The 22,821-nt window shown below is 41.8% G+C and overlaps 1 protein-coding gene across 3 annotated transcripts in view; it reads left to right on the top strand.

The window, feature by feature from the left end:
• LOC129180210 (TOX high mobility group box family member 2-like) overlaps nt 1-22,821 on the top strand; it is a 130,719-nt gene that overhangs the window by 48,161 nt on the left and 59,737 nt on the right. For 2 of the 3 annotated variants that reach the window (XM_054774447.1, XM_054774436.1), the window contains exons 2-3: nt 2,224-2,316; nt 19,157-19,216. In XM_054774447.1, coding sequence (XP_054630422.1) covers nt 2,224-2,316; nt 19,157-19,216 — 153 coding nt within the window. The remainder of the gene's footprint in view (nt 1-2,223; nt 2,317-19,156; nt 19,217-22,821) is intronic. The other variant, XM_054774457.1, reaches the window with a different exon arrangement.

Genomic DNA, 22,821 nt, shown 5'->3' with positions numbered 1-22,821 from the left:
TGCCTTTTGAATGAAAATATCTTCTCAATCAACCATAACAGGCGTTGGGCTTGTTTCCTTGTTTCCTGGCTAAAGCTTGTAGACGCTTGTCTGCTTGGCGTTAGGGGCAGGGAGCATAATTGAGTAAATGTATTTAAGTATTTGAGCGAGCTGATTCAGCCTCTCTGGGATGGTTGATATTGTACTTAGGATGAAATTTGCCCGAGGCTTTTCATTAGCGGTAAATAATTGAGAGGCTGGGATAGTGCGAAGGTGAAATGCCTGTTATTATTTCATGTAGTTTGTGTTCTTCTGGCTCTTCAGTTTAAGCATATTAAAAATGTACAAGGCTTCCTACAAATTACTCACGACAAAGATTCTGACTGGGTGCTAACGACTAACCATCCCTCTTTGTGGTTTGCAACACACACTGACTTCATCAGTTCTCTGGCTGCTTGTTTTATTAAGTTATTTTACTGTTTTGTTTTGTTTTTCCATTTAGTAATCTCAAACATTAGTCTGTAGATGATTGTGCCCAGCCTCATCCACACAGTCCTTTGTGTAGGAGGATGTAATGCAGCAGTCAACCTGGCAAACACCATGCCAATATGGCACTATATGAACAGCCAGGCTTTATGTTATACATAGATTTTACCCAAGCAGTCCTTGGATATCTCACTAGCAAACAAACACATCTGCCATACCACCACTGAGTGCACTTACATCTTTAACACTTTAAACACAATTGTATATTTATATTACTATATCAATTGAACTTGTATTAAACTCACTTTTTTCGCTTTTAACAACATTGTTGTTGCAATTAATATGATATTACACAACCGATTAGTCAGTTTTTAAGTGGTTTGTACATTTTACCTTTAGGCTCGTCTTTAAAGTTTTCTTTTGTAGACTGATTTTAGCTAATGTTTGGCCTGTTTTAGTCTATTGTAAGCTAGGTTTTAGGGTTGTGAAAGGCCTGTAATGTCTCATTGTACGCTTGGTTGTCTATTAACTAGTTTGTACCCATTCAACCACTTAGTAGGCATTTCTACATTTAAGCTTTTTTTTTAGCAAATTATGTCAGCTTTTTGAAAGGTAGGTTTTAGGGTTGTTATAGGCCACTTCTGGCAAGTTATAGGTAAGTTTATGTGATTTTTTTAAGTAACTAATTTGCGGCTATTTACCATTTTGTATAAAACGTTTTTGTCTAAATTTTGGCACCATTTTGACTAGTTGTGTATGCTCGCAAGCATTTTTAGTTGGCTGAAGGACCTTCTTCTTTTGACATGGTCGTTTTTTAGGTTGTTGGACAGTTTAGCTTGTCTATTTACAAAGTATGACTTTGGGACTATCTTCAGACAGGTTTCTGTCTGTATTTAGGTGCATTTTTCATTCGTTATTTCTGCTTGTAGGCTTTTTTGGCTAGTTTTGTGTTATTTTTTTGACTGGTTGCCCTAGGCTAGCTATGCACCTGTTGATAAAACTCTGTTTTGTTTAAGACTCAAATTCATACACTCACATTACATCCAGCTGCATATAATTGCATCTCTTATCCTTTTTTAACCGTCGATGAGACTTCAAAGCGAACATATGAGTTTTATCCTAGAAATTGCAAAGTGCAAGTTATACAGTGCTGTAAACTGTGTGCCCGATAACCCACATTGAGATCAAAGATATTAATTTTTTGCCACAGAAAAAACAAAAACAAAAGATAGTCACACGCCTGCTGCACTAAAAAACATTCAGTTGATTACACAATCTGAAAGCTGAGTTTCCTGATTGTTCGTATGCAAGTGTGAGTTAATGGAGAACCACTCAATGCTGCATGATGCACCTTTTAGTCTCCACATCCTTGGCTCAGTGCTGCTGTCTTGTCAGGGTTTGTGTGTCAGCTTGTCTGTGTGTGGAAGCGCACAGGGCCAAGGGAGGGGGGGGGCGTGTATTTTGGGCGGATGGGATGTCAGCTCATTAACCTCCATTCTTTCCCCCCAGTGTAGAATCACTGTGTAGTCTCATGTCATTACTCCTCCCCCTGCACGTGTGCGCTTGGCATGAGGGGTGTAAAAGAGGTGGAGGTTTGAGGAGGGGCTTTGGGGTGTCTTGACATGTTCCTTTATAAACGCCCGGCTTGTACCCAGCGAACTAAATCCCCAATGTGTCGTTTCCTTTCCCACTTTTGTCTCCGCTCTTTCCTCTCCTTGCTGTCTCTGTCTCTTCTCTCTCACCTCTCTCAAACCACAGGCCCGGTACAGTGTGGGTGAGCGAGGGGTCAGACTCCACTCTGCCCCCCCTCCAGGCATCAGTCCAGCTAGGAAAAGACTGCCCACTGCTGTGGTGAGACACTGTAGACAAGCCCCACTTTATTGCTTATGCTGTACAGTTGTTTTGGAAACCTTTGCCCTCTCAACACTGACTCGCAAACTGCCCATGTCAAGCTGTAAAGAATGTAGCCGACACAACATAAAACACACACAACAACACAAACACAAGTCTGTGACCCTATTTTAGTTGTCCAATAATGCTTTTTGTCCCCTTTTTGGCAGAAGTTTGGGAGGAAGAATTACACTTACCATACATGTATTAGTAATGGAATTAAACAACAAAACTATTCCAAAACAACATGTCATTGACATTAGCTCGATATGGACGTAGTAGTTGATGAATTGTTACAAATTCAGTTGATTATCTTGAAGCAACTGCGGCAAAAAGGAATGCACTACTTGGCTGCAGCCAGCAGTCTCAACTACAGTGGAACCTTGGTTAGCATCATAAATAAATAATAAATAAAGTAAATCAAATTAATCAGTTCCAGAAAGTCAAAAGTATTAACACAAAACACGTTTTTATAGTTTTATAATTATAGTTTCACAGGTAATAAACAATTTGAAATGCATATAATTTTACCTCCTTTGAAGACGTAATTCTTGATATGACTGTTCCCAAAGACACGATGTGGCAGCGAGACACCACCTTCCTGTTTTGCCATGAGTTCCTGTTTTGCAGTGACTGGAAGTCATTGTCCCCCAGCTCTGTGGCTCATCTGACGTCATCAGCAGTTAACTCTGTAGTTCTATGCTAACCAACACAGTTATGCCACAAGTCTCTGCTTTTCATACATATCACGGCTGCAAAACAACCCACCATGGAATCTAAGAAAGTTGCAAGCACTTTGATAAAGAAGGTGATAAACAAGGTCCGTACATTATAGTGATCTAATTTCTCTTATTTATTATGTATTGTGTAAAACCAAGACATGAATAGCATCACATTGAAAGCACAAAAGGAATGCCGACCCACCATCCACCAGTTCAAACCTGGAGTTTTTCCAGAGAGATTATTACATTATTACATCGCTGTTTGACGTGTGTGGTAAAAGGCAGTGTGCTAGCATGGATTAACTTGAGACAAATGTGCGCATTAGCACTCAATAAGTCATCAAAACTTACCTTTATGCATTCCCACATAGTATCAGCATTTGAGACCAAATGGTAAAAATACAGTAGTAGTCTATCTGTGCGGCATGAGATAAAGTTAGCACACGCACAATGGACATGCGTCAAGTGAGACGGATGTAACATAGAATCCGGACACTTTTAAAAATAAAACATAAAAAAAAAATTAATGTTGGAAATTATTTTTTCTTTCTGTGCGGCCCGGTACCAAATGACCCACAGCCCGGGGGTTGGGGATCACTGGGTTAGAGCACATTTTGTTTTCAGTCAGACCTTCTAGAATGGATTAATGACACTAACCAAGGTTCGACTGTATATTGCTTGCCTATAATTCTTGATTTTTGCACACTTAGCAGGACTTGTTATGTTCCGCTTTTTGATTGCATAAAGACAAGGTGCCAGTAAAAGATGATCGACATTGTGTACGCATACACAGAAACATGTCAAGCATGAAACGTGAAATCCTTTTTGACCTTTACACTTTGCTTGGCAATTCATAATGCGGCATTTGATTGTTTTGGAGAAAAAGAAAGGAATGATATCTAACAAAACAATCTTTCTTCAAGAAAGTTATGTAACATATTGCAATAAATATTATTCCCTGTGTTGAAATGCACAGATTTTCTTTGGTGCCATCTGTTATGCTTGATAGACAGAGCAAAGTTCTTTGTTTTGTCAACTCCAAAACTGACAAGGGAGACACTTATGGAAGTGGAGGAGGGTTGCCTGTGCTTGTAAGCATTTATTTTTGTCACCGCCACAACTGTCAAACTTAAACCTTTTTTTGCTCTTCATCCCCCATAGCCCTTTCTTGCTTCTTTCCTATTTTGTGCAGCAGCAGAGAGCAGTAGATTGCAATAAGATAACCAATTATATGATGGAGGAAACCAGACTTTTTTTCTCCTCTGCTGCAGTTATCTGATGCTGTGGTTAGCTCAGGCAAAGGGCTTGGGGTAATGTGACATTCACTCTGCCCTTTATCTCCTCCTCATCGCTGTTTACCCCAGTTAAAAGTGGCTTGCGCTCTGCATCCTCTCCTGAGAAACTTAACCGACATACTGTATTGTATGGGCTCACATGTACACAAACGCATACACACACACACACACACACGCTCATTCTTACGTCAAACAGCATAACAGTTAGGTGAACTGGTGGGATAACTTAATTAGTAGCTCCCAGGTTGTTAAATATAGTACAGTGGATCCCCTCATATTTTCGATTCAGCATCCGCAACCCCAAATTTGCGGATTTTTGATCAAAACATTATCAATTTTTTGTGCTTTGCATGTCTAAAAATAGTTTGTTTTTTGCAGAAACTGCTTTTCATTTACCCTAAGTTGGTAATAATTTACAAATATTAATAATAAAGCATTAAATGTCAGCAGAGCACATAACTGCATTATAATGCAAACATACTGTGGTGAGCTTGAGTTGCACAGGAAGTGGTTAGAAGCAAACCAGCTTGCTTTAAGGAAGCGCTCGTATATTTGCTAATAGTAGCTTAGCAAACACACAGCGTTAAAGAACAGAGGGTCGTCAACTTGAACCACTATTTCACTCACGGTGCGATCAATAAAAACACAAGACCTGCTGGGAAGCCCACAGGCACACTTCCCTAACATGCTACCTTGTACCTGCTGGCGGTGTCGCATCTACAGGAAAGGAGTGCAAGAAAAAGGTGATGACGCTTCAGGAGAATTTTAAAGGAAGGGAATCACTGTCATGCTACACAGCAAATTTCATTCTCATCATCATTATGGTTCATTATCATTCGCTATTCATCCATTCATTTTCTATACCGCTTCTCCTCATTAGGGTCGCGGGGGCATGCTGGAGCCTATCCCAGCTGACTTCGGGCGGCAGGCGGGGTACACCCTGGACTAGTCGCCAGCCAATCGCAGGGCACATATAGACAAACAACCATTCACACCCACATTCATACCTACGGACAATTTAGAGTCACCAATTAACCTCACCTGCATGTTTTTGGAATGTGGGAGAAAACCCACGCGCACACGGGGAGAACATGCAAACTCCACACAGAATTGGAGGGAAGAATCGAGGGAGAATCGAACCCGGGTCTTCCCGATCTCCAGGCTGTTACTGTGTTGGCCAACGTGCTATATATTTTACAAATGAAAATGCATTTAATAAGTCTGTGCCGCACATTACAGGGCTTACGGCTTTATTATACTACAGCATGACAGCACCGGTGTAAGCAGCGCTGGCTAGCTCTCCCCCCTTCAAACTTTCTGGCAGAACTTGACGTGCACTTCCAAAAAATTCTAACCTCGCTATCTGTAATATCCTCCTGTCCTATTATTACGGAAAAATCTTGTAGCAATAAGGTATTTTTTTACCACAAGGAGCCCCGTACAGTTGTGCAGGAGTATTTTACTTTTAGAAAGTGAAACGTGCTAAATATACATTTATATACACCCAAGAAGCTCAAGATTATGAACAGATGTGCTAAAAAAAAACAATAACAACCAAGAAATGTTAAAAATAGACATAGTCTGATGGTTTTAGCACTACACAAAACTCACAAAGGCGTCCTGGCTTTTTTGAACCAAAGTTGGTTAAATGTGGTCGCCATTATAACAATTTGGATGCTTTTCTCTTTATTGCAAGACGATGACGGTCATTTTGACACTGCAGGTTAAATAAATCGATTTTTAAGTATTTTGATAAGCAATCACTGACTCAACAGGTAGGAAAACATGTAATGTCATTTTTGACGTTGAGAATTCCACTAAAATACTACAAGTTCCCATGACTAGAATAGATTTAAATTCTGATGTGAGTTCTGTAGCTCAGTGAACTTGAGTTCAGAGTGGAAACAAAACCTTTCTCCTCAATCTTGCCTTCCATCTGTGCATCTGAAGGTTTGATGTGTTTGTGGCTGTTCCTCTGCAACAGAAAGCGGATGAATGAGAGCTGCAACCATCTTTATTTTTACATCAGTGGTGTCGGAAGTGGTTGAAACCTGTATTGTGTCTTTTGTGGGTGTTAAATGTTTTCCCCCTCAAGCTTCTTGTGGAAGGTGTGCTGTTTTTGGTGCGTCACATTTCACTCTAGGATGTTTTAGAGGCCGTCAGAATAGAGAAGTAGTAAGTAAGGCACTTGTCCTTCTTATCTAATAGTTTTCTGGATGACACAGGGTTAGTAAATCAAAACAGAGTTCCATCGAATTCCCACAGATGTCTGATCTTAATATCTGAGTAGGTTTGGAATGCTGACTACTGAGAAAATAAAGCTGATGAAAGTCAGCCAGTAGGAAAGATGTCAGCTATGCTGTGTGTGACCAAGGTCGTGCTGTAGCGAGTGTGTTTTGGGTGTGTGTGTAGTGTGTTCTCACACCCAGGAAGAGGCCCTGTTTCCCTTATCTAACAACAACAGAGTATGTGTCGCCATGGCCACAGGCTGCACTCTTTAAGGCCTTTGTGTGTGTGTGTGTGTGTGTGTGTGTCTGTCTGTGCGTGTGTGTGTGCGTGTGCGTGCGTGTGTGCCACGTTCATTGTTTGCTAGGGGTGTGGTGGCAGAATTGTTACTATAGTCTTGCTTGTTTTGTTGTCTCCCACACTTGCTACATTCTTTCTGTCTTTTTTGCATCTTCCACCCTTTTATTTTGTGTGTGTGTGTGTGTGTGTTGCCAACATCAAAATTCAGGGGCACATTGTCTCAGATAGAGGTTTGTTCGGTCTCTCCTGCAGCTTAATTGAACACAGAAGGAGGGAGCGAGTGAAAGATGTAGAAAGAGAAATCAAGAGAAGAGGGTAAAGATGAGGAAGGAGGGTTCTCAAACAAGCATGCATATTGCATGAGGACCCCCACCCACCCCTCTACACACCAGCACCACCACACCCCTTTTTTCACAGAATGGCTGTGTACTGTTCTGGGCTTATTAATTCCGCTCGGTGAGAGAATTATTTTTAGAGATTTGGTGTGCTGGAAAAGGCTTTTAAAGTCACAAGTATTACACTTTCTGCTTGAGATTCTCTTATATACATTGGAAAGTTCTAAAAGTTAGTTGTGTGTGTGTGTGGGTGTACATTTGTGTGTATTTGTGAGAGAGACACAATACTTTTTTATAGACACCGCAATAATACTTTGATGGAGAATGATTGCAGTACAACTGTACCAGCAATAGTCCAAGCATTTGTACAAATGAATAGTATCACTGTAGTACTGTAGTGTATGACAATCTAGTCTAGTGCAGTTGTCAACTGTAAACTGTAATTGTTTACTTGTAATTGTTTACTTAAAAAAATATCTTGTATTTGACTTGCTGCTCTCCAGCTGCTGTCCAAAAACAAAAAAGCCGCTGACTTTTCCTCTCTATTGAAGGGCATCAATGACAAGCACCTTCCAGCTCACGCAGCTCCCACCCCTTCAGGATGAAGCCAGCACTGCAAACGCTTTCCGTATGACATTTCTGTGTATTTTATTGTTCGATTGGCAAGAATGATTATGTGCTTCTTACAAGACATTATGCAGGCTGTAGAAAGTCATGGTGCAAATCAGAATCAGAATCAGTTTTATTGGCCAAGTATGCTTACACAAACAAGGAATTTGACTTTGGTTAAATTAGCTCTCACTGTACATACTGTACACATAGACACAGTCCACTGTCATCTCCACAGCCTTGCGCGGGTTCAGCTCCAGATGGTTCTGACCACACCAGAGGACCAATTGGTCCACCTCCCGTCTGTATGCAGACTCCTCCCCGTCCTGGATGAGACTGATGACTGTCGTGTCATCTAAAAATTTCAGGAGTTTCACAGAAGGGTCCCTTGAGTGGCAGTCATTAGTGTAGAGGGCGAAGAGCAGTAGAGGGAGAACACACCCTTGGGGGGTGCCTGTGGTCCGGATGCTGGATGGGATGCTCCCCAGCCTGTCAGTCACAAAGCTGGTGATCCACTTACTGGAGGAGGCTGGCACAGTGAGCTGGGAGAACTTCTGGTGGAGGATCTCAGGTATGATAGTGAAGCCGAGCTGAAGTCCACAAACAGGATCCTTGCATATGTCCCTGGGGAGTCGAGGTGTTGCTGGATGTAGTGCAGTCCCATGCTGACTGCATCATCCACCGACCTATTTGCCCTGTTGGTAAACTGCAGTGGGTCCAGCAGGGGACCTGTGATGTCCTTCAGGTGGCTCAACACTAATCGCTCAAAGGATTTCATGACCACAGATGTCAGGGCCACAGGTCTGTAGTCATTTAATCCTGAGATGGAGGCTTTCTTGGGGACTGGGAGCAAGAGGGGACTTCGCACAGCTCCAGTGAAGATCCTGGTGAAGATAGGAGTCAGTTGGTCAGCGCAGACTCTCAGACAGTAGGAGGACACACCATCTGGTCCTGGAGCCTTTCTGATCTTTTGTCTCTGAAACATCTGATGCTCATCCCCTTCAAAGATCTTCAGTGCAGACAGGGGGTCAGAAGAAATGGAGAGGGGGAGGTAGGAGGAGGCCAGGGGTCCAGGTAACTGGGTGAGGGGTGTGAATGAGTTCTTTTCAAACCTGGTGTAAAAGGTTTTAAGATCGTCTGCAAGTTGGGGGCTGTCCACAGGGTGCGGGGATGGTCTCCTATCGTTGGTGATGTCCTGGAGGCCTCTCCAAACTGACGAAGGATTGTTGGCAGCGAAGCTGTTTCTTAGCTTCTGAGTGTAGCTCCTCTGTAAAGGGATCCAATCCCAACTTCTGTAGGCCTCCTCCTTGGCCTGACACAGCCGCCTGAGTTTGGGCGTGAACCAGGGCTTGTTGTTATGTGTGTGGAAGGTCTTGGTGTGTGCACACATGTCCTCGCAAACCTAATGTAGGACGTCACAGTGTCACAGAGCTCTCCTAGGTCTGAGGCTGCAGCTCCAAAAACACTCCAATCAGTGCAGTCAAAGCAGGCATGTAACTCCAGCTGTGACTCATCTGTCCATTTCTTCACTGTCCTCACCACAGGCTGAGACGTTTTTAATTTCTGCTTGTAGGTCAGGATGAGATGGAGCAGAGAGTCCTAAAGCTGCACGGGGTACAGAGTGATAAGCATCTTTTAAAACTGTGTTACAGTGGTCCAATGTATTATTGTCCTTCTGGTGGGAGACTTTATGTGCTGTCTGTATTTTGGTAGTTCGTGGGTGAGATTTGTTCTGTTAAAATCCCCAAGTATGATGAGCAGGGAGCCTGGATATTTTTCCTCCATGTCTGTTATCTGATCAGCCAGGTGTTGCAGTGCCTCCGATGCGCAGGCTTGAGGTGGAATGTAGACACTTACGAGCATAAACGAGGAGAACTCCCGCAGAGAATAAAAAGGTCTGCAGTTAATAAAATAAGACTCCAAATGAGGCCTGCATGATCTAGTTAACAGTGAATGTTTCTGCAACATTATATTATTGTCGACATGCTGACAAACAGAAACTGGCAAGTGTCATGAGCGAACTCAGTGCGCTCAATGTTTGCTCTCAGAGGCAGGGCAGGGCGAGGCAGGGCTTACACACTAAGCTGAGAAGAGACGCTTGCAGCAGCCTCATCTTAGGTTTCTGCCCTGTATTTGATCAGCAGATGTGCAAATTCAGCAATTTCTACTCATAAAATATTAAACAATTGCAATCATACAGAAAATACATATATAATACAGTTCATTGGACAAATATTAATATTTATTTTTGTTATCATTAATTCATTAATCCGTTTTTTTTTTTTTACCGTGGCTTTGCCTCACCTGCCTCCCCTGACCACATCACTGTTTGCAGATGGGGTCAATAAAAAAAAGACTTGTGCTGTAACTGTGTTAGTTTGCAAAAAACTACAGTCAATCGCTGATGATGTCACAGATGGGTGACAGAGCTGGGGGACAATGACTTCTGGTTTCTAGTTGATAGCATGTTAACAGGCATGTTTTGTAGTAAAGCCAGGTTACGCATTGTATTAATAATATGACAAGCCTGAGTCACCAACGCATGTGATTTTTTTGTTTGGGCACCCGAGTCCACGGAAAGATGCGGTGGCAAAAAGACCTTGAGCTGAGATTAGACCATTGTGACACAGGTTAGTTTTACCATGCTGATGATGTGTTGTTGCTTTAGTAATCTTGTGTAACATTCTCGTTTGAATTTGCCAGATTAATGAGCCTTGAACCTTACAAGATACCATAGTATTGTGTAAGTATCGCAAGATTTGGTGTTGGGTGTGTGATCCTATTGATACAAACCACAAGATTCAGCGTGCCAAGGGGTACAATACTAGTTTGTTACATGCAATACAAAGCCCAAAGAGTGTATGAGAACCTAGGTACATTTTTGGTCGAAAACAGAATCAGACAAAAATTGGGGGAAACCAAGGTTCCACTGTATATAAGCATGTGTGTGTGTGCGTGTGTGTGTATATAAGTATATACTGTATTAGGTTTAGGGGGCAATCACTTTTTCACAAACGGTTATGAAGGTTTGCATTTTTTTCTCCATTAATAATAAAACGTTTAATTTAAAACTGCATTTTGTGTTCAGTTCTGTTGTCATTGAAAAATATTTTAATTTGTAATAGTAGACAGCCGGTGTGTCATTGAAGTGCCAATGCGCTAGTAACGTAGTTCAATCGGTGTAACAATGTTAATAATAATAATAACAATGTCGCTGTTTCTTGGTTAATATACAAGTCACATTATATGAAAATGGTGCCTTGTTGTTGTCTATTTTTAACTGTTTTTATAACTTTAGAACGCACAGAAAAGAGAAAAACAGATGTGTTCATGTCTCACATAAGGAATGTGGATGATGGGCAAAATTCCAAAAAATGTGCAGATTTCCTTTAAGATCCAATAGTGCAATTCTTGCATTCTTCCAACTTTTACCATTTTTATCATGAGTGTGTTTGTATATATAGCCTAGCTTTCTTGACAAAAGTATTCTGTTTACTAGACGTAAGTAATATAACATTGATGAGACATTTCTTTACATGATATTAAAAAAAAAGTCCTCCTCCCATTTTGTGTGGAAGTGGTATGGTTTTGGCTTCTTACTTTGTCCTTCTTCCCCATTCAGTTTCAAACCTATTCTTAAGTTTAGAATAAATAAACTGGAGGCTAACTAGTTAGCTCCGTAGATTGCTATAATTAAAGCGGTGTCGGTCTCTTGTGTCACTTCAAAGATCCCGTAGTCTGCGCATACTGTAAGCGGTGCGCAAAGTGGTGTAAACAAAGCTAGCAGTATTGTCGGAGTGTACGTCTACGTATGGCAGATTAATAGACTGGCTGTCCTGTGGATAAATCAAGTGACATACAGGTACATCATGAGGACGGAAGATAGGCTGATGTTTTTTAATGCCATGCGATCAACCCACATAACCTTTGCAATACTACTTAATTTCTACAGGGCTCCAATAATGTCACAAATAAGGTCATAAACAGGTTTTCTATGGTCTATGTATGAAAATATTCCATTTATTAATATTGAATCCTACTTCGAGGAACAAATTAACGAACGAAGGACGACTGTGTGCGTGTGTATATACAAACACATATATAAATATATTATATACATGTGTGTGTATATATACACACACAAAGTGTGTATATATACACTCCTGATCAAAATCTTAAGACCAGTTGAAAAACTGCTAGAATTTTCATTTTGCAAATTTGGATCTTAATGAGGTTTTAAGTAGAGCTACAATATGCAAAAACAAGAAGGGGGAGTAAGACAAAAAACATTTGGAACTTGTAATTACATTTTTTTTTTTAATGAAATAGCTTGTTCATCACTTGATCAAAAGTTTAGGGCCACAGGCTATAAAAGCCAAAATCTGCTGAAAATTTTCATTTTCTGTCAGGCATTCACACTGTCATGCCCTCCTGATGGCTAAAGCTAAGAAGCTTTCTCTTTTTGAACGTGGTCGGATTGTCGAGCTGCATAAGCAAGGCGGAGCCAGAGGATCCGATTGGCTGTCCATCAAGACACAGGGCGGTCTTCCACCCATATTAAGGCCCTTACTGGTGCCGACTGCAGCGCAATAACCATCAGACGGCATCTGCGGGAAAAGAGTTTAAAAAACAAAAAACGAATTCAAAGACCTCATCTCCTTCAATGCCACAAAACTGCCCGTTTAGACTTTGCCAGGGAGCATCAAACATGGGACATTGAAAGGTGGAAAAAAGTTTTATTCTCTGATGACAAAAAATGTAACCTTGACGGTCCAGATGGCTTCCAACGTTACTGGCATGACAAGGAGATCCCACCTGAGATGTTTTCTACCCGGCACAGTGGAGGGGGTCCATCATGATCTGGGGTGCTTTTTCATTCAGTGGAACACTGGAGGTTCAAGTTGTGCAGGGTCGTCAAACATTGTTGACGTGCAGATGTTGCAGCGGGCATCCCTCATGACTGAGGGTCCTCGTCTGTGTGGTAACAGCAGGGTTTTTCAACAGGACAACGCTGCAGTTCACAATGCTCGCTTGACCAAGGACTTCTTCAGGGAGAATAACATCACTCTTTTGGACCATCCTGCATGTTCCCCTCGTTTAAATCCTATAGAGAACATTTGGGGATGGATGGGAAGGGAAGTTTATAAAAATTTTGATTTTGATCAGGAGTGTATTTGTTTCTGTCTGTATTTATTTATTTATTTATTTATTTATTTATTTATTTATTTATACGTATGTATATTTATATACACGTGCCCTGCGATTGGCTGGCAACCAGTTCAGGTTGTACCCTGAAGATAGCCCGTAGACAGCTGGGATAGGTTATACACACACACAACTTCTTACAGTCTTTTGCAACTTTCGACTTTCGATTCGTCATGTCACGCTTAAAAAAAAAAATAAATCAACAAATAAAAATTAACTTCACTAAAATTTGTAATGTGTCCAGTGTATGAATCATCTTGGGCTTGGCTAAAGATTTCCTAAAAACGTTTTTTTTTTGCTCCACCATACATATAATATTGTAATACATTCCCATGAAAGCACCTTTGCAGCCATTATTTTTGTGCATAGTAAGTTCAATGCTATCTATCACGCTATATTACAGGGTTAATGTTATATGATAAAAAGTGTTTTATTTACCTAGAGGCAGGACTTTAATGTGGCAGCTGGTGAGTGCATTTTAAACTACTTTGTTGAATAATTTAATAATCCCCTGCATACTTCACATTTTTTGTACTGTGCACATTTTGTTTAAAGTTTAATGAGCTTGCAAAATAATAATAGTAACATGACAGTGGACTTCAGAGATGTCAGTGGAAATTAACTAGCAAAATAAATGGAAAAATGAAAAGAGATGCATTTCTCTGTGTATGTGTGCCCAACCCCCTTGCCAAACAGATGTTGCCTACAAGGTTTTATGGGGAGCTTATGAATTGTCCATCAATCACACACAGCCTTGCAAGGATGCTGTCATATGGACGCCCCGTGTCTGACCTGTGTGAGATGAAAGGCTCCCAGCATTGTGAGGCACTATTAGCACAGTGTAAATATTACATGTTTTCCCTGGATATGCTAGTTAGCATTACTTCCACCTTGTGGCTTCATTAGCGTTGAAACACTCAGCTTTGTCGATGATTGCCAGCCATGACCTAGTTGTGATTCTGTGCTACTTTCTTTTCTATTTACTAACTTGCTCTACTCCTCGTTTTCTTCTCACACAGAATCCCTATATTCATTGATTTTACCATCATCCTTTAAGGCCGCCTACTTTGCTCTTCCCTGTTAGTCTTTCATGTATTCATTCTTTAGTTCTTAATTCATCGCTCTTCCATAACCTATTATTATAACACTCTCTCTGTCTCTCTCTCTCTCTCTCGCATCCTCCCAGCACCACGTGTGTCACTGAGGGAAACATCGCAAGCAGTGGTCCCCGCTGAACAATTATCATGCAAAGCAATCCAAATAGAGATGTTTGCCGAAAACAACATGTGTGTAATTACTGCTTAATGAGGCCCTTGTCTCAGGCAGAATGCCCAATTAGACTGTCGGGGAGGGAGCGATGCCAAGGCCCTCTGAAAAAAGAGAGGGGAGAGATGTAGAGGGAGGCTGTAACTGCAACAAGAGGTGCAAACGATGAGAATGTGAGAGAGAGAGAAAAGAGGGAAAGAAGTGAGAATGGAGAGACATGGTAGAGCGGTGAATGAGAAGATGATTTCTGCTGTAAATGTGGAGTAATGGCAGAGCTGATAGCATTGAGTCTAGGATAAATTGGCATTTTAAGTGGGAGAGAGAGGAGCAGAGCAAAGGAGAGCTATATAGGGGAGAGAGGGAGGGAAAACAGCTTTACATTGCAATATAAGGGCAGCCATGTTGAAGCACAAAATGGCTGACCTTTCTAGGTTGTCTTTGGCCTTTTTGATGGGCATTTCTCGTGTGCAGTTGTCTACATTTTCTCTTTGGAATTTGAAATTTCACAGCATGACTGAAATGCTTCTGTTTTGTTGAGGAGCTTGCACAATTTTCTATGAAAATTCAAGACAATCAACAAAGATATAAACATCCCTTGAGAAGCCAGATGGACTGTTTCTGCAAAAGAAACAAATTATCACTGGGAAAAGGCAGAAGAAACTGGTGAATGGATCCTTTGTCATTTCCACTAGGCAGCAATTAGCTCAACAAGTAAAACTACATAGTGCCAGCTTGACAAGCATCCAGTGTCTTTTGCTGAAGAGTAAAAGCACCCCTTCCATCAAGATAAACCCTCTGTGATGTCCTTTGCTGTTCTTTAGTGAAGACATTAGGGATGAGCAAGTACACCATACGATACTGTACTACTATATCTGTATCTGTTCACCATCTAAATTATCTGTATATGTATTTGTACTCTGAGTGGGTGGGGCATAAACATGAAGTGGGTGTGGTGTAACCAAAAATGGGTGGGGCTTAAATCAGTAAATTATTTTAAGTCTGAAATTGATGTGAATTGATCAGAAGTTGTTATATTTATTGTTTATTATTCAGCTATATGTGTACTGTGTATGTGTGTAAGTCATCTGTAAGTCATCTGTCATCTGTAATGACCTGTGTGAAATTGATGATTCATGCAAACATCCAGTGGTGGCAAACAGGGAAATAATCTGTCAGCCTTGTTCACTGTAGTTTTCTCAAAAGCACCGTGTTCAGTGCTTTGAGCAAAGTTTTCCAACTGACTTTATATCACCAGCCAAATTAGAAGCAAGCAGACGGGAAAAAAACAAACCACAGGCAGTGACCGACGCAACACGAGCCTTTTACAGCTCTGTCTTGTCAAATGCACCGCGTACGTTACAAACAAGTTTACCAAGTAAATTTAGATACAAACCAAAATAGAGGCGAGTTGAGGAAAAAAACTTTAAAAAACCCGTCAGGAGTGCAGGCAGTGACCAACGCGACACAAGCCGTTTTCAACTCTGTCTTGCCAATTGTGCTGCGCACGTTACGAAACAAGTTTACCAATGAACTTTAAATATCACATCAACCGAAATAGAGGCGAGCTGAGAAAAACTGAGTACTGAGTAAAGCCAAGCAAGCACAGATAGATCATCAGTCACTGTCTGTGTGTGAAGGAGTGAAGCATGGCTCCTCTCTGACTGCAGCCTGCAGCAAGTCTGTCTGGGAGGAGAGATCGCTGTGTGTGACTGGCCAATCACAGAGCATGAAGAGTGAATATATAAGTAGTTACCCAATGGGGATCGGCACGAGTATGGATAATGATGAGCTGTACTCGTTTCATGCTCGTACTCGGCAAAAATGCATTATTTGTAACGGATACTCGTCCAATGCGAGTACCTTAGCCCTAGAAGACATGTTACCCACACTATTCTTTGTTTGCCATTATTTGCAAACTTGCAGTTTTGTTTTATGTTTTTCTAAACCAGCCTTTTAAAAAAAAAAAAAAAAAAAAAAATTGGGTTGTAGTTGTCGACCAGTCCAGTGTGTACCCTGCGTCAGCTGGGATAGGCTCCAGCATACCCCCCCAACCGTGTGAGGACAAGCAGCATAGGAAATGGATGGATGGAGGGGTGCAGTTGTCAGATTGCTTTTTATTGAATGTCAAGTAGGCACATATTTTTGGCAAATGGGCTTTTTGAATATTGTTTGTTGGTATAAATTAATGTCTGCCGTGTTATTTTTCATTGATTGATTGATTGACCTTTGACCTGTACATGACCTATATTGTATATGGCAATATTACTGCAATACATATATTTTTTGTAAGCTTGGGTTGAAGCTTGCCTCAAGGTGAACTTGTTAGATTACAAACCTGTATTCTTCTCCTGAGTCTGTCTGCCTTACAAGGTTAATATGGAAGTGGGATGAAATTGTGCAGTTCACCACCACAAGCACCCCCCAATGCTTCATTAAGCAAATTAGCCTCTTTCTCCCAGCATCCAGTAAATTAGTCAGCATCTAATTTGAAGTGAATGCAACTTTCATTGTTCAGGGTTTTATTATAACTTACTAGGTCTCATCCCTGTTATTTGACGGAATAGTGTAGTAATGTAGTATGTAGTCATATATATTAGTAAATAACATCCATCCATCCATTTTCTATGCCTCTTGTCCTCACTAGGTTCGCGGGGGGATGCTGGAGCCCATCCCAACCGACTTCGGGGCACACCCCGGCTGGTCACCAGCCAATCGCTGGGCACATAAAGACAAACAACTGTTTACACTCACATTCATACCTATGGACAATTTAGAGTCGCCAATTAACCTAACATGTTATACGTATGTTATGTTACTACATAACATATAATACATATAATACATATAATATAATATAACAGGTAATATTGCTAAGGTACATTTCTTTTTATGGCATTGAGTTGTTAAATAATTATGATTAGCTTGACAGTAACTGATGACTATGTTGGTTTTTGACAAATATTTTTTTGGAGTTTAATCTTAAATTTGTTGTGAATTAAAGCAACTTTTTTCCTGATGCTAGTTAATAGGAATAGGAATAGGAATCCTTAGCGCTATTATTCCTCATTGCATTTCATTCCATTTACATATCATGTGACATGCATATTAACTAAGCTACAGCAACATTGTTATTATTATTATCACAACAACACAATCACTTACGCCGATTGAACTATGTTACTGGCGTATTGACACCTTGCCACACCACACCGGCTAGCTACTAGTCGGCTAGCGACTAGCTTCACCATAGATTCGCCCGCAGCGTGTCAGTGCTTTGCTCACAGTGCTCAGGCCACTACCAGAACGTAACATTACATACAACACTCACATGCTCATATAGCAACTTTTACCATGTTTGTTAATCTGACTAGCTAACATCATTGAAGTTATCTGAGGTTAACTTTGTCTGCAGTTTTTACTATGCAGTATCATCAACGTAGATGGGGGATACCTAGTTTTATAAGGTTGTTCTCTTTAAAAATGTGGTGAAATTCATAAGAAATCAAACCAATGTGCTATGTATAAATCCCAAGTACAGTAATGTCAATTCAGTCTAATAGGGATCTGATTCGGATTGCACATTTGGCTGCAATATAAATTTAACAGGGAAAATCATATGCAGCATGCCGATGCTCAGTCAAATCATCAGACTGGGTGTAAATTGTTGTTTATATGCGGGATCTTACTACGTTCTGTACATTTGGATCTAGTGACAAATATGTCTTGATGGAGATCTGTATCTGTTTTATGTACGTATGCATGTCATATTTCTTGTCCTCTCATATCAAGCTTCTGTTGATGCTGTGTTCAAGGCTTCTTTTTCCCCCGCACAAAGACGACTACCCCGAACATTGAAAAAAGGGCTCCCAGTAGCTTCACATCTGAGGAGTCTGGCGTGGAACACTGTCAAGTTTGATCATGTTGTCTCTGCTGTCTGGCTTCTGTGCAGTGATATTACAAAGAGTGACCTCAGTCGACAAACAAAACGGAGGGCTTCATTTGACACGTTGAGTTTCTTTGTGCCTTTGTGTGCGCGTGTGTGCACGAGTTTTATTATCCAGCCCAGTCAAGGTTTGTTCCATTTGCCGCGAGCATGCTATGAAAAAGTGTGATGCCTTTGGAAGCCAAGGGCGTTTCACAATACATCTCCTCTTAACAGGGTAGCAGTTTCTCCGTCACCTTGACACTGCACCTGTTCACTTACTGAGCTGTTTGTGGGGAGGAATCTCATATTCTCTTGAGCTAAAAACAGAGTGTGAGTTGCTTTTTTTCCTTCTTTGTCACAGCTGATCTTTGTAGGAAATTCCTCTGGGATTAATCCTTCCAACATACTTGACATGAGAGCTTGCGTGTTGCATATAGCGCTCAAGTGGTGGCCCAGGATTGTTTCCGCACACTCTTGCAGGGGAGGGGTCAGAGGTCACTGTTTGAACTCTAACCCCACCCCTCCTTCCCCCCAGTCAGACAGTGTTTTGGCACCTGCAGCAAGCGATCCTTCGGTGCCTTGTTAGCTACACTCCTGATGATACAGTGTGTCGCCGCTGTGCGCTGATTCATTCACACGTCTTCTCACACACCGCAGAGCCCACGGGGAACAGCCTATCTCTTGCCACTGAGCTTGTGTAGTCTAATTACTGGCCCCACTGACGAACAGTAATTACCGATGCTGCCATGCCACCACAAGCTTTAACCAAAGTGACAAAGTCATTAGTCTCGCACTTCAGGCCACCCACAAAAGATTCAGCAATGCATGGACCCTAAACCTTTGATTCATTTATTTATCTATTTTCCCAACCACCGTTTGTATGCCATATTTATGTCTCGTCTGTGTTTCTTCCCACAGTTTGATGGTGACAACATGTACATGAATGACAATAACCAAGACTTTCGGTCACCAAACCAGGTAAGTGCATCACACGTCACTGATTATGCATTCAAACACATAGTGGCTATATTTACGTGATCACAAGGATCATCATAAGGAGTTCTGGCTATAAAGATGCAGAATTTTGTTTTGAAGGTTCTCTTAGGTAGCATTAGATGCTGGTAAAAGGATAAGGAAAAGTTGGAAATTTCACAAAGAGTCGTGTAGAACTGCTGTAAAAATAGCTTTTAGAAAATACATTATGGTTAAGTGAATGTAGCCAAAATAATGATCCACTTAATTTTGATGTCACTATGCACTTTCAAAAGGCCGTACCCTCACTCTCATCCTGACACGCACATACAGTAAGTACATTGACAGGTTTCCACAGTGACAAAGTATTTCCACGTATTACCGCTTGTCGCTGGATGCCTCAATGACAGCAAGTAGGGGAGTCCATAGGCCTATATATACAGCAGTTTTTTATTATCGGTTTTCATTATAGGGAAAAATGAGATGTCGATATCAACCGATATTATATTTTTATGCCACTTATTATGCCGATAATATCAGTGGGACGATATTATTGGACATCCCTCATTAAATCTTCAACATTAAACACTTTTAATGCACAATATAATCATCAAACTTACTTGTTCATATAACTCACACAGAGCAATGAAGAACACTATGCTCTGTCTCCTTCCTTCTTTCTGCTCTGACTGTGTGCTCTGCACTGTGAGGCATTCAGGCACAGTCATAAATGTGATTGTTAGGCGCTAATTGTTTTTCATTTTTATTCATGTACCCCCATGACAATTGGCATACCCCTGGGGATGCGCGTACCCCACTTTGGGAACCAAGGGCGTACAATATGGTGTGCTACTTGTCGTTTTATTTATTTATACACTGCGTAAGCCCAACTGTGTTCGTAACATATTTTTATCACAAAATGTCACTGGCGTGTTAGCTTAGAAACTGGAACCTGTAAATCATTGTCTCCCAACGTTTAACGTCATCAGTGGTTGACTCTGTAGTTCTTGGCTACGTAACACAATTACGCCACAAGTCTGCTTTTGTTATTGATCGCGACTGCAAAATACCCCACAATGGAGCCAAAGAAAGTTGAATGTGCAAGCATTTTAATGAAAAAGGTAAGAAACACAATTGAATTCAAGAAGTACATGCAACTCGTAGCAAAACACATATCTGTGTGGATATCTCTTTTCCTCCTACCTCGGCAAAAGAGCAAACCATGAAGCAAGCAGTCCAAAATAATAGGAACTCCCAAAGCACAGCAGGAGGAGGCCGCGGTCCACTGGGCAATAGTTTTCACAGTCTAAAAGAGGAGTTCACAACTACAAGGGAAAAAAACAGTTGACTGAGACGGTGGATGAGAAGTAGAACTTATCACAAAGAGGTATAGTCACAAAGCTGGTGTCATGGGAGAAAAGGAATAATCCAGCGTTACTCAGCTGTAAGCAGTGAACCTAAGTAGCATTACAGTAATCATCTACAAGTGTGCCCAGAGGAACTGCATCCCGCCAGAGAAGGGAGGTCTGTGAACAAAAAGAAAACAGAAGGAAAAGGCAGAGACAAAATAATGACAGCAGGCGTGCAAAGAGTGAACGTGACAGTACCAACCTCTTAACGGACGCCACCGAGTGGCTTTTATGGCTTTTCTGGAAAACGTCTGTAAAAGTCAGATAAGAGAGTACAGTCGAGAATGAGTGAGCGAGAAAGGCGCTGATTGCGGTCCGAGGTGCATGACAGTGCAGCCCAGGTATTGCACCAAGCCAAGTGCGCACAAAGCAGGTGGATGGCCACAGACGGGACGGCAGCTCCGGACTCTTGCCAGGGAAAGCCTGACGGTTGGTACCCGTAGGCAGAATGAAAAGGGGTAGGTCTGTGGCAGAGCTGACCAGGATATTATGAGGATATTCCATCTCTGGTAAGTTAATAGCCCACAGAGCGGGTTGCTGGTGGCAGATGCAGCGAATGGCATGGTTGGCTCGTTCAATCTGACCATTCGTCTGCAAATGGTAGCCCAATGACAGGCTGGACAACACCCCGAAGGACCTTCAAAAGGCCTTCGACATTGTGGGCCCCTATCCGAGACAACATCCAAGGGGATGCTATGCAGTCGGAATACATGACGCACCAGAAGTTCAGCTGTCTCAAGCACCAAGGGCAATTTGGACAGAGTGATGAGATCGGCCACCTTAGGGAAGCAATCGATTAGTGTCAACATGACTGTCTAGCCATTGGACGATGGGAGTCCCGTGACGCCACATGGGACCACGGGCGGAAGGGGAGGGGAAGTGGCTGTAGAAAACCCTCTGCCTATCCAGAGGGAGGCCCTATTCCGAGCACAAACGGTGAATGTAGCCACAGGCATCCTCTTTGGGTGAGCCACCAGAAGCGTTGGGAAAGGAGGAAGGTCGTGCGAGTGACTCCAGGGTGGCAGGCGCGTTCGGAACTGTGGGCCCAGCACAGGACCCCAGGACAAAGATCCGCAATGACAAACAGATGCTCAGAGATGTGCTGAAGGGCCTGCACCACCTGACTTTTCTAAATGTCCAAATGCAGTGCCCCAGCACCTGGGAATGGGGGATAATGGTCTCTTTCTGAACATTCTCTGAGCGGGGAGAAAAACTTTTTGTGGTCGGTGTAAACAACGAAAGGCACCTCCGACCCCACCAGCCAGTGCCGCCACTCCTTCAGGACCAAAACAACAACAATGTTCTGTTCTTTGGTGGACCCCACATGCAGAGATGACATGTAGAGAGTTGCAACAAAAATATATTCTTTAATGTAGTCTAAATAAGGTGAAACACAAAGCGATGGGGCAAAAGAGCACACCATTGAGCACTCCAAAACAATAGGAACTCCCGAAGTGCAGCAGGAAGCCGCGGTTCACTAGGCAGTAGTTTTCACAGTCTAAAAGTAGTTCACAACTACAAGAAAAAGACTCACAAAGCTGGTGTCATGGGAGACACAAAGTAATAATCCAGTATTGCTCAGCTGTAAGCGGTGAGCCTATGTAGCATAGCAGTAATCAGCTACAGGTGTGCCCAGTGGAGCTGCATTCTGCCAGAGAAGGGAGTTCTGTGGACAAAAAAAAACAGGTGACAGTGAAAAAGTAATAGGGACACCAGGCGTGCAAAGAGCGAACATAACAGCTGATCCTTTTCTCAAGTCAAACAATATAGACAAACATATAATAATAATGTCAAGGCTTCGTTTTTATAAATATTCAAAGTGAACTATTAAATTTAGTCATGTTGAGTTTCCTCTTGCGGTACATCTATTACAGCAGTCCAGATTCATACCTGTGAATTGTGCTAATCATTGGCTGCCTTGAGATCTTGGTCAGGACATGTTGTCCTGTAACTCACTCAAAGGGATCTTTGAGTTTGTCCTGTTTTTTAGGGATGAGCCGGATACTCATTGTAGACGAGTATCCGTACCGGGTAATGCATTTTTGCCGAGTGCGAGCATGAAATGAGTACAGTTCGTCATTACCCGTAATCATGATGACGGAAAATCCTCATTATGTATTCACTTTTAACGATTTGCCAGTCACACAAAGCGACCGCCCCTCCCTAGACATATACACAAATGCACAGCAACATAACATCTCA

The sequence above is a fragment of the Dunckerocampus dactyliophorus genome, chromosome 1 (genome assembly GCF_027744805.1).
Source record: "Dunckerocampus dactyliophorus isolate RoL2022-P2 chromosome 1, RoL_Ddac_1.1, whole genome shotgun sequence".
Taxonomy (NCBI): domain Eukaryota; kingdom Metazoa; phylum Chordata; class Actinopteri; order Syngnathiformes; family Syngnathidae; genus Dunckerocampus; species Dunckerocampus dactyliophorus.
This window is presented reverse-complemented; position numbering and strand designations above follow the sequence as displayed.